Below are 13,381 nucleotides of genomic sequence, written 5' to 3'. Positions count from 1 at the left end.
ACATACTTAATTATAATTTTATGATTGAATACAAATTGTTATTTGTTATATTCTCGAGTATGAGCAAAATCAAAAGATCGAAGTTCAACCCATAGCATATCTGTATGAAGCGAATTACTTTCTAACACGAGGTTTAATAAGGTTCGGCTGTAAGCTATGGATACTTTGCTCGAACAATAAAAGCAGAAGGGAACTATACCGCGATTTGCATCCCATTGTTCACAAAGTCACATGCACCATTTATTTACAGCAAATGATTTCAAGGTATGGCATGACTTATATGCAAAGACAAGAAAAAAAACATGAAAAACAAATTTCATCGCATAGCGATACCGCGGTATTATGTCTTGGTTTAAGTATCATCCACTTTGAGATGCATATAAAGTGGTGTTAATGGAATTTTACTCTTAACCCCCGTGCTGATATACGATAGATTTTAAGCTACTGCGACTTCTGAACAACCTTTCATATCTTCGTGTGTCCTGGAGTTCGATTTCGTTGCTTTCAAAATGTGCATATAATTACAACTTGGAAAAACTTTGAGACACAAGTACGATCGTTTATTCAATTTTTGGTATTCTCCTTTTGCTTTACGGCACTCTCGTTGCAGCGCTTTTAATATTAAAGCAGTTCGGTAAAAACAAAAGAGAATTTAGGTCAGAAAGAGCTCGTTTATTATACTTTCTACGATGTTCATAAATCAACGAATTGAATATTTTCTTTCAAATTTCTGCGAGTTTTGCGTTTAATATACATATATATATATATATATATATATATATATATATATGTATATTAAACGCAATATACATATATATATGTAATATACATATATATATATACATATATACGTATATTATATACAGTATATTATATGTACACATATATATATAATACATATAATAAAATATTCAATGAAAGAAAATATTCAATTCGTCATATATATATACGAAATGAAAATGTAAAAAAATATATATATATCCGTCAAAATCACTCGAAGTATCAGCGACAAGCATAAATTAACGTAGCATAGAGCAGCAAGAGATCAAAGGAGGTGAAGCAGGGTGGCGACTGGTGACTGTTCGAGCAATCAGAACAAACTGTAGCGCGAAAATACGATAACTGGATGTAACGAACCACTCGGATATCCTCGTGGTGAGCGTAAACAGTTATAACCCCTGCAAACCATTCCAACGTCTCAATTGGCCTCAACAAAAATATATCGTATGCTATCGTGGCGCAGGTACGTGTTCCAGGTAGAAAAATCCACCAAGGACTCGCCACTTGAACGATGCTCTCCAAATACCATGACCGAAAAGAGCGTAATAGGATAAAAGGTCAAGCGTTTAACTGGAAACGACGCGCGGGCTGTAATACGCGAGAATTACGTCCATGAAAATCGCTGACGCGTGCATCGGTCGTTGGTGAAAAGTCGAGTTGCAGGAGAGACGAACATTTCCACGTTATTGGCACGCTCGTGTTCTCTCGCTCGCTCGGCTGACCAGGCGCCGCACGCTGCTGCTTGGCGCTCTTCACGTAACTCGCGTGATGGTAATCGCGATGCGAGTTGAGTCGGGTCTGGTCCATAGACGAAGAGATTCTCTCACGCGTTTTGAAAGAGACAAGAGGCAAGTAAGAGAAATCGGGCAAGTAGTGCAGGCGAGCGGGTGGTCGGACTTTTTCGCGAAGCAAGAAGCGAGCGAGTAAGCGAACAGGCGAGCAGGCGAACAGGCCGCGGTCGGAGGCGGGTACGCGGTCGCGATCTTCCCCTTCCCGGTTTGGCTGGCCCGGCGGGTAGGGACGGCGCAAGCGCGAGATTCTCCCCCACCCCCAATCGACGGATAAGAACAGAGAGCAAAGGAACGGATTAAAACAGGATAGACGTAGAGTTGGAAGAAAAGAGAGGGGCACGCGAAGCAGAAAGGAAGAAAGAGAAGCGGTGTATGCCCCGCTACTGCCGCCGATACCGCCGCCGTCGCCACCACCGCCGCCACCGCCGCTCTTCTCCGCCGTTTAGTCCTCCCCTCTTCCCCGCGGCACCCCCTCCCCCCGCCCCGCGCCCCGAGAGCGCAGTGTCACGTCGAACCTCTCGCAGAGCGCGTCGCACGTCCGAGTACCGGCCGCCGCCCGTCATCAGTAGTCGCCGTACCGCGCAGCCACGTAACCTCTCACCTTCTCCTTAGTTTTTAGTAGTCAGTAGTAGGGGAGAGTGTGGAGAGAAAGAGGAGAGAGAGAGAGAGAGAGCGCGAGAGAAAGGGAGAGAAAGTGAAAGAAGAAAAGAACGGGAAGAAGAACGCGAAATAGCAAGAAGCCGACTGTGAGAAAAACCGAGAAACGAGAGGTCGACAGCCCGTTTTTTCGTCGTCGTGATCTGTACTCCTCGTTGCTGTCGTTATCGTCGTCGTTTTCGACGCAGTCTTCGCCGTCGTCGTCATCGTCATCTTCCTTGTCTACGTCCACGTCGTCGTTGTCGTTGTCTCCGCTACCGCTGCCGCCGTCGTCATCCTCGTTGTCGTGTTCGTCGCCGTCGTCGTGATCCGGCTCGACGCGACCAACGCGGATATACAACACTCCGTCGACTCATTGTTCACAATCGAAAGAAAGAAAGGACGAAACAATAAAAAAAAAACGAATACAACAGCAAAACAAAGTGCGATCCGTGAAACGTACCGCGCGTACGTTTCATTCCACGTTCCACCGTCCTACCGTCGATAATTTATCGCGATAAAGCAACGTAAAACCGTCGCGCAGCCTCCGAAAACGACGGAGCACCGCGCACTCGGTCTACCAGGAAAACAGAGAGAGACAGGTGAACAACATAGAGGCGAAGGAGCGAGCGCGAAGATTAAAGAGACGCGAGTAGACGTAACAATCGAGGGACGAGGATCAACGAGAGAGTAATAGAAGTCGCGTGAAAGTGCGTGTCGTGCCGTGACATCGGAAGCGTTGACACGCGAAGGATCGAGTCGAGTCGGTGTTTTGCCATCGACAAGGCAAACACACACGGCACATCGTTCAGCTGACGACGTGGTGTGTCAAAGTCGAAAGAACGAGAAGCGAGCGAGAGGCGGCTATCGGCGAGACCGGCTGCCATTGCCACTGGTACTAGTGTTACCATAGCCACTGCAACCCCGGACACGCGAGAGCGTTGTCATAACGACAAGCCGTGCGCCGCGCGTCGCTATGGAGCCCCAGAACCAGGAAATCGTTGCGAGCGGCTCGCCAGCCGAGGTGCCGAACGATCCAGGGTAGGAGAAACCAGGATATCCTGATCCCAAAACAGACCTCCACTACATCCACCACCAACGAGATCGAGCGTGCGTGAAAACGGAACGAAAGAGCGACCAGTAATAACGTTCAAAAGTGTGTTTTGATGCCGCGCGTTGCCCGAACGATTTAACGCGCGTCGTGTTGTTCTCGTTACTTTGTGTTTCTGTTGCCCTGCTCCGCGCGAGTGTTTGTTATGTTGATGCTTCTTATACGGTTTCGATACGGATCGTTCGTCGTAATACGGCTCGTTCTCGTGTTGCTCGTTACACGCTTCGGTTCGTTTCGATATTATCATCCGTAATTCATCCTCGACATTGTGTCGTCATTGCCGCCGTAGTTGTCGTTTTCGCGGGTTACGTCTCGACGTCGTGGTTATACGATAACGGGCAGTCGGATTCGTGAAACGTATAGTGTTTATGTTTGCCGGGCGCGTGAATATGCGTGCCACGGCGCTCTCCTCGGACCGGTGGCGCCTTCTTTCAGCGTGTTCAACATCCCCTCAAACTCGGTGAAAGGAAAGGAGGGGAACGAAGGGGAAAGATTAGATGAATGGGAAGGAGAAGCAGCAGGGGTCGTAAAGGAAGGGGTGAGACAGGGAGGGAAAGAGAAATGATTTAACACCTTTGAATTTGCCGCCAACCATTGTTTTCCGAAAAAAACCTGCTCGATATCGAAGAACAGTGACAAATGATTTCCCCTCAAATATAAATACGTAGCAATTTGAGAAGAAGTGTTGAGAGAAACGCAACAAACCAGTGTATTTTGAAGGGCTAAAAGGGAACGTGTGTCACGTGGTGCTGAAAGTTTTCCGGCTTTGAGGCCACAGTGTTTCGCGTTCACCACGTGACTCGTGAATAAATACAGAAAGAAAGACCGACTCGTTTATCAGTTACCTGTTCAAACTCCTCGAAACATTTCGTTTTTTATGGACATAATCGCGTGTCGCGTGTGTATACGTGCCGCACGTCGAGAAACGAGCACGCGGTACGTTGAAATGGTTTCACGGGGGTGACAAAGTTTAGCAATTCCAGTGGAAAGTTAGACGGGTTGCTAACATCGCTCGGTGTATCTTCCGCGATCGATTCCGACGACATATGGTCAATGGTTTGTCCTATTAATTCTCCTGAACCTATCAACGGGGTATAGTGCGGTAGCCTACTCCAGTTCTTCGTATCACGAAGACCTAAAGAGAGAACTGAAGGGGGTTATGCAGGGAGGGAGGCAGACGACAAGGAGGGAGGAATGCGTGGGCGAGGGGAATAGGTTATATCGTGCCACGGAAAATCGATGTTCAAATGCGCCACCACGTGATTACGTCCACAACGCGAGAATGTTATCTTCGTGGATATACTGCTTACCACGATAATCTTTGCCTTCCAGCAATGCCAATGCATTATGTTGCTCGTACTATGGCCTTCTTTAAAACGCAGAGTAAAAAAAAAGAAGAAACAAACGCGGAAGTATAGGAGGCAAAAAATTGCATGAATTTCCTTATCCATTCGTTAGTGGATTACTAGAAAAACGGTATAGGCTTTGACGCTAATACACGGTAGACAGGTTTATTTTGTATAAAGATTTATATTCGTGTCGCGATTGCTATCCGTAATTGATGCGTTTATTGATAAGAACACATTTACTACAATGATATTCGCGCACGACGTAAGGTCCTAATGAGACGCTGTTATTTATTCGTGAATACTCGATGTATCGTAAAAATAGCAAGATCGTCCCAACGGAAGTGTTTTGACGGGTGGTGGTAATCGAGATAATTGCTGGCGTTGTGACATGTAACAATGCGTATCGATCTACGGAAGTACGTGACGGTGATTAGAGTAATTATCGAATGAGTAATCAAAGTAGTCGTATCCGGTTTCAAAATTCTCCGAGTAGTATTTATTTCTTAATATTCGTACCCGGATTAGAAATCTTATCGTGCCATAAAATGGCTCTTGTTTCATTTGTTATATGCTTAATAACGGGGAAGAGAAATCCTCCTATGCGTCTTCCATTACTCTAACTTAAACGCGGTATATTTATATTATCCGTATCTAAAATGTATTTGCATTACGACCACGAGTTTGCTATATTCTTGCGAACCCGCTCAATTCTGATTGGTGTACAAATGTTTTTGCAATATCACCAACGATAACGTTTCTTATAAATCGATTAATAATTACGATTTTGTGTAACATAAGTCCGAATTTGATTCATTGTTTGGGAAAGGGAAGGGAATATTTTATTTCCCTGAACTATTTGGGACTGTCATAAACAAGGGACAAAAGTTTTTTTGTATAGTTCTCAGTAACCAGAGTCAAATATAGATTCGAATGAACACGCTGTAACGCCGACAAGTTCGACGAATTCTGTTAGAATATCGAAGCTTGTAGGATTGATATAAATCGATATAGAACAAAGAAGGCGCCCAGGTACGAGGGGAACACGTGTTTGTTGTGTTTCGCGCGTGAATCGTTTGGTTTCTGTTTTAAATGAATGCGATGTTTTGTAAATTAAACGACGTGTTTTAATGAGGTTATGATTAATGCAATGAGAAAGAAAATAATCCGCGAGTTGTTCAGTTGTTGGTTGATGTGTGGTGACACCTGCCGTCGACAAACGGAGACTGCGCAGGGGGTCACGATACCGGAAGTTACCCTCTGTCGGCAGTTTCCCCTGTCTCCCTTCGTCATCTGCAGAAGATGCAACCTGATGCCGATGCTGACGGAATCATCTTTCTTTTTCTAGGAAAATGTTCATCGGTGGTCTATCTTGGCAGACCAGTCCAGGTATGTAGTCAATATTTTTGTTTGAAAACAAAATATCGATTTTTGATCCTCGAGATCGCGCGTTCTACCTATTCATATCGTTCGAATGTGCGCGCGCATCGATACGTTTCGACAGTTCACTTGCGTGCCCTATTGTTTTAAACGTCGTCGCCCATACGTTCCCTTTTGTACGGTAGTGAATGGTTTTAATTCATTTTGTGTTGTGTTTGATGCTTCGGGGTGATCGAGGATGAGCGAAAATAAGGTACGATCGAATAAGGTTTTTTTTATTGATCTTTAGAGCGATACTGTATAGAGGAAATACCTGTCATTTGTATGTTGTATATTTCGTATATATTCGAACGTGTGTTGAAAGGTTAGTTTGGCGATAAGTTTAGTGAGTAATCTATTATTCAAGTATTGTTTACGTAACATACGTTGTGCTTCGAACGCTTATGTTAAAAGAAAGGAACAAGTGAGATACAAATACGTTTCTCATATCGATCCTAGAGATGTATATTCTGAATGGAACAGGGATATGTTATATCAGTATTGTATTAGGCAATAAAAAAGATGGTGTGACGGTTAGATGCTACGATAGACCGTGACTTTTATATCAATATGATTTGGAGTAAAGTTAATATTAGTAAAATAGCTCTTTTAGTATCTTTAATGTGAAACTACTATCATTATTGGAGTAAAGGGTTATAAATAATTAAGTTGTAGTTAATTTGAGAATTGAATAATGAAACGTAATTCGACATTTTCACATAATTAATTATTCTGAAGCAACTATAAAAATATCTTACATAACATAATCATTCTGGTGCAACTATATAAACTAGGAAAATAATTGATATAAAGGCAACTCGGTAATCGTTTAAAAATCGTGATTAATGTAGCATATAGGCTACTCGCGATTATTTGAATGGCCAATCATCGATGCAAGTTCATGATAAAGGCTATGACAATTGTTCCCATAAAGAGCAGAGTACAGTTATTCATGCAGATCGTATAATCTCAAAGTTATATTGTATAGTAACCCAAACTTTTGCAAACAATTGCATTGTCTAAAACTTACCCGTTATGGAAAGATTAAAAGGAAAAAGAAGAGTAGATTTGAAAAATTAGGATAAAATATTCAGGACGAATGAATAAGTGGTCCTTTTGTATGAAAAGAAGTTGCTCTATAGGAACGAAGGGAGCGTGCATGGTCGATGAGGTAATGACGAGGAGCACGTGCAAATTCGAGGCGTTCCTTTTGACGGGGCTCGCTTGGCCGCTTGCTCGCGTGTTCGAGTGTTCGAGGTTCGAGTTAGCAGTCCTTTTATCTTCGTTAAGAGACTCGTGCCAGTTGGGCGTAGGACAGAAGGAGAGGGAAGGGTAGAGCGAGAAAAAGAATTGCCTCAACGAGAGGCTGGAACGCGGAACGATAATCGTGCCGCGACCAAATGGCCACGAGTCGTCACGCGCGCCTTTCGACTGTCGACGAAAAAAATGGCTCTATGTAAACTGTTCTCGAATGGACCGCGATAAGATTCACGAGAATAATTGATAACACGAGCCGTGCGTGACGCGTGATTTTGAGAAATTGCCACGGCAACGACGGAATCGTGAAAAACGCGACACGCTCTCGTGTGTTGTAACTTGTAACCATACGAACATTCGTCATGTGAAACCATCGGAGAAATCACGTTCGATCTTCTAGCATTGAAAGTTTTTCTGTCGTTAAGTTAAATGGCTGATAAAGTAGACGTTTTATATAGACGACAAGAATGTAGACCGATAAATGAGACAATGAGCATCTCCTAGAATCTTTTAGAAATAAAATTGTTTTTCATAGAATAGAAACGTAAATTTTTTGTCGAGAGAATAGAAGAATTTTTACGCCATAAGCTTTCCATTTGCAATGGAGATCGTTCTTTTTCTTTTTTGCTTTTTGGGGCGAATGAACCTTCAATTTCGTGAAATAATTTCAAAGAGATAATCGCTGACGGTGGTACGAGACGCAATATACTATGCCAGAATAAGACTAGGAATTAAATTCTTTGACGACCGTGTAGCAATTATTTCTGACTACGGTCAGATAGGTTCGTGACATAATTAGTAATGCAACGTTAGGACGCTCTACACGGTTTTTCTCCTGGTCGGCTCCAATTAAAGGATCTTTCTCTTTCTCTCTGCTGAATTATTCAATTACACAAAAGAATGTTCGTCCATTACCGTACAGAATTCGCGGCAAAATACATGTTAAATACGTGACATTTAATTAACCTTTCAAATACAGTTGAAAAAAATCCGTCCCCTTTTTGTTTCTCTTTGCTTTTTCTATTTTCGTGCCTTTTGTCACTTTTCGCGAGGAATTCATAGGAAACCTAGGAGGTTTACCTGTCTTGATCTAAAATCAGCGCTAATTTCGCGGCGTGCGGCGACTAACCTCGAGGAGGAAACGTTGCTTCGTAGGAAAGGCGTGCATCAGGCGAAGGAACAAAACCGTTCTTGCGCGAATTAATATAATCATGCCACGCGGCCGCGAGCAATTGTATTGTGAAACGATCGCGGCTACTTAGAAACCGCCAACTACTTCCGCGAAATTTTTATGGCGGGAATGCGTACGTTACGTATTTACAATGGCGTTTCCGCGATATCTTATCAGCTTGAGCATGTGATAGGTATTTTCTGATATACTTACGAGTTTCGAGTTTGAATCTATTCCATTGTTCCACATTTTGTAAGATACTCTTTTCAATATCGTGTATAGAATTATTTGGATATTCTATTGTATCCTATTGTTAGTTAATAAAACTATTAACTTTATACGAAATTGAAAAGAGATTGAAAATAAACTTGAAAATAAAACTTTTGGATCGTGATTATTGTTAGAAACTGCTGGTTGTACGCACGTGTGCTAGATTTGAAAAAGCAGTATTAATATGTATCTTATTCATGTATAGAAAGTGAAAACTCGCTACACCGGTAACTGCGCGATTAAAGTAATTGAGTGTATTATCCAATTACTACCGTATGGAAGAAAACGAAGACTGTCCGATAAACGTTCCAAAAACGATAAAATTAATTCGAAGGCGTACTCTTAATACCTCCTCGGTGGCGGTAGATTATTAGCCGCAGCTACCGTTTCATTAACTAATACACGATAGAGTTACGTGACTTTTACGTTTGCTGATTCTTCCGATCATTAACATACCATGATAATGTTCAAACCGCCGCGCCGAAGCAAATTCTCAGTCGTTATATAATCTGGTCGGCAGGTATTGTTCCGGGTTATGTCGCGGTTGTTCATTCGCCGGGCTAATATTTTGGCAAACGAGTCGGTTTCGTTCTTCCTTAATTACGCACCGCTGAAATAGTTTTCGTAACTTCGCGTTAGCGATTCTCCTGGAAAAAGAATAAAAGGAACGAAGTTGGAGTAGGCTCATTAGCGTTATTTGCCGCAGTTACGTAAGTAGCGTATCACCATCTCACTTTGTCCTTTCCTCGTTATGTCGTAGTTTGCTTAGTCAGACTGTCTTCCTGCAAGTCCATTCTGTGCGACGAAAAATGAAAGAAAAAAACACGAAAAGGAAAAATGAAGATGACGTCCAAGAAAAGTTAACCGTTCGTTGCATAGTTCCTCGCCACGTGTATCTTTTCCCATTAGGGTCATCAGCTCGTAGATTAAATTTACGCGCAAAGTTGAAAATAAATTCGTGGAAGCGCTTCGGACGTTGGATGAGGACGAATTTGCCGGCGAATTATCGACGAACAATGATCGATCGATGCCATGTTCGCGCTCCATTTCCACCGGTTTAGCCTTCCTTTCATCAGTGGCGCTATGAGAAAGCGTGTCTGAGGTAGAAAAAGCGGAGCAGTCGTCCGGCCGTTTCACGGCGCACTGTCGTAAACCGTGTTTTGCGTCGCTGTACTGTGTTCCGCAAAAGTTCATAGGTACAAAGATGCGATGTGCACCGCGCTGTAACCGTGGGAAAGCGCCTACGAGCGTCGCAGTATGTTGCTTCTACGGTTTATCGCGGTTCGCAAGCATGAAACGAGTTACTTCTGAAACAGTATGTGTGTAATAGCAATAATTGTATTCGCGGAAAATGATTGGGTCGGGGCAAGAAGTTCTTTGCCCTTTTTCCAGCGATATTTTTATAGGTTCATTCACGTTGGTTAATAGAAACGTTTCGGGTTGATATAGATTTATTTTATCGAGGAATAAAAGTGTGTGACTTTGATCAAATATTATAACTGAACAGAAAATTTCAAGTATAAACAGACAAAGTTTGAGGACCAGTATTTGATTCAGCTTTAGGATAAAAAGATATTACGTAAATATGAGTTCGGAAGTGCTTCCTTTCTGAGATGTCCGACAAGTGCAGGGTTATAAATACCTTGCATTATCGTTGAAGAAAAAATGCGATAGAATTTGAAACATGTATAGGAATTTGTAAAATTTGTGATAGCATCATAGGATAAAAATAAAGATAGAAATAGAATAAAGATAAAAGTAAAGATGAAAATAGAATAAAGATAAAAATAGAATGGAAATAAAAATAAAGATGGATAGTAAAACGAATGATACTTATATCCTAGCGCGGTCCATATCTTTCTCGTAAGACTCCTCGTGAATTTTTGTGTTCTCATTTCATCTATTATTTAAAAATCCTACACACACGTTCTTCGGAAATTTCTAATATCTATGTTCATGAAATAAAATATTTAATCCTCAATTAAACACATGGAACACGTTTGCAAACTTCAACTATCTACTTCTGAGAAACCCTCCATTTATCGAACATCAAAATTCAAGATAGCCCGCGATAAATTCCATTAACTATCGCAGCCAGTACTCTTCTCTTCCTTTCCTTTTCTTATTCACTTTTCCCATTGAAAAAGCGTTTGCCGTTGGCAAAGCGGGCTAGCCGGTTGTCGCAGAAAAAAGAAAAAACAGAGGGTATGGAAGAAAAACTCTGTTGTTCATCTTTCCGCGTTAGCGTGTCCATGTGGAGCCGGTCGTGCACGGAAGATTTCGTTGTGCGTCGCGGTGCGACCGTTCGAGGCACGACGAGCGTGCGACTCGCAGTCCTCGCGAGTCCATGGAGCTCGAGTTCGTTTCACCGATCATCGTGGCGCTCGAAGTTTCGCGAGGTTTACGAGACAGTGTCGCATTACGAGCCGCATAATCCTGCATGTTGGAACGTAATACGGAAACGCTGGTTCCGTTACCGAGTTGGCGGTGTGTTACGCAAACTCCCGCCTACCAATGAAATCCTTTCGTTAGCTCTAACGATTCTTTTCTTTTCTTCTATAAACTTCGAATTACAGTTTACCTTCTGCGAAAAATGTTCATGATTTCGTTTCATCGACTGACTTCGTGGAAAAATAGTTCCTCTTCTTTCATTCAGATTTCTTCTGTTTTAAAACCGGGACTCGAATGAGCACAGTAATTTTTGTAAAAATGAATTGAGAAACTTTCTATAAAAAGAGGCTATACATAAATATATAGGTGCATAGTGTATTTTTAGTGAAATCGTTGAATTATTTTATCAAGTTTTTATTTATTTCGTGAATATTAATATTTATAAGAGCTATAACAACTATCAATTCGAATCCTAATATGAACAAAATTAGAAATAATATTTTCAATGTAATTTACTTCATTTATCATTTTATTTTATAAATTCTTTTCTTACGAACCTGCCCGATTTCACTCTTTTGCACGTTTCAACGTCGAATCTGGAACTTGAGCCTAGCATAGTGATTGATTTCTAGTCCTTGTATCTCTCGAAAGACCTTCCTTCGTCAAGTCATATTCCCGTCTCGCATGCAAGAGATCGAGAACGGTGTTCCGTTCAAAATCCAATCGTCAGGACCGCACGTTCGTTTATGTTTGATTCCCGCAGAGGGTTTCAGCCTATTGTGACGACAGACGTTCCTAACTGCGCGCCGGTGTTTGCCAATTCAATCGGTTATTCGCACTACGTATATCAATGTACATATTATACATAATGTGATTTCAAAATGCGGTTCTCTGTACAAAGAGTGATTACGTATTAATCATCGGCATCGACGAATCTGCCAGTGAAACAAGGCGTAACGTGTAATTTGTCGGAGAAATTGTACGGAGCTTGATGAATGAAGAGTGTGGATAGTTGGCGAGACTTTTCCCAATCAATGATCGACATTGATGTATGTCTTCTAGTTAGAATACTGTATCATCATCATGACACCTAGGAAATAAAATCGTTGGTTTATGGCATTTTGTTTAATACGCATTACTCATTTGGCTTTGTTTGTTTCACTTTACGCGACTTTACGTGAATAATGCTCATCAGCGATTATGCGTTTACGACTGTGCCGTGCGATGGCAAAGTAACGACATATTATGCGTAACGGAAGCTATATAGCCAGAACTAAGAAAGATAGCAGCGGTCTTTGCTGTTTTTTTAACTAATAACAATTTTCCTTGTTTTGCTGCAACGTTTAACTGACTGACAAAGAACCAGACTCAGAGTTATTTTGTCAAACGTCTGTTTTTTGGCTCTTCAACGAAGATTCTGCTTCTTGCGTGCTTTATCTTACCGTATACTATTTCTCCGCAATATTTCCTCAAAATATCGCTTTCCAGGATCTGGTCGCCATCTGCATCCCAGTACGATTGTCTTCAGTGCGCCATTTAAGGTCTCAGATCTACGGTAGTCACGCTTTCGAGCAATTACATTTTTCAGTGGCTGGTTGTTTGCGTCGTATCCAGAGTTATCGTGGCCCGAGCCATAATCTCGCCTTTTATGATTTTATCGCTTGCAGTTGCATACGTGTACGCGTCGCAGTTTAACGCGAGCACGTGCTCGATCGTAGAAGGATACCCAAGATGTATTTTTTGTTGTGGTATTTTTTGTGCCGTGTTTTACGTTTACCCTTTTGTTTGCCGTAATTCGCGGACACTACGAGCCGTGTTACCTTATCCATTGTGTTCCCCATGATTCCAGGAAATCCTACGCCGTTTCACGTATACATACTTTGCACAAGGCCTTTTAATTGATGTTTCGTAAACGTAAAAGCGTATGCTCCCGTATATACGTGTGGCTATATGTTCAATAAAGTTTTTCTTGGTTACGTTCGTGGTTACGTAAAAATAGTTTGTAGAGATATCGAGTGCGATGGTGTTCGACACCAATGGCCCTTCAGCTTGACACGATTTCGAGCGTCGAACCCGCTCCGATGAAAATTACCCTGGTTTGTGTTGAAGCGCCTCGATCCACTGGATATACAAGTGTCCAGCAAGTCCGTTATCTCTCTTGACATCGATGATTTTACTCATTTCGTTATTACAATTGGTAGCTATGGCT

General features: G+C 42.0%; 1 protein-coding gene across 2 annotated transcripts in view; it reads left to right on the top strand.

Annotated features, from left to right (window-relative positions):
• Positions 1–2,084: 2,084 nt before the first annotated feature.
• Rbp6 (RNA-binding protein 6) overlaps positions 2,085–13,381 on the top strand; it is a 777,348-nt gene continuing 766,051 nt past the window's right edge. For both annotated transcript variants that reach the window (XM_033340911.2, XM_033340909.2), the window contains exons 1-2: positions 2,085–3,248; positions 6,013–6,053. In XM_033340911.2, coding sequence (XP_033196802.1) covers positions 3,184–3,248; positions 6,013–6,053 — 106 coding nt within the window. In that variant the 5' untranslated portion in view covers positions 2,085–3,183. The remainder of the gene's footprint in view (positions 3,249–6,012; positions 6,054–13,381) is intronic.

This window comes from Bombus vancouverensis, chromosome 6 (assembly GCF_051014615.1).
Source record: "Bombus vancouverensis nearcticus chromosome 6, iyBomVanc1_principal, whole genome shotgun sequence".
Taxonomy (NCBI): Eukaryota; Metazoa; Arthropoda; class Insecta; order Hymenoptera; family Apidae; genus Bombus; species Bombus vancouverensis.
This window is presented reverse-complemented; position numbering and strand designations above follow the sequence as displayed.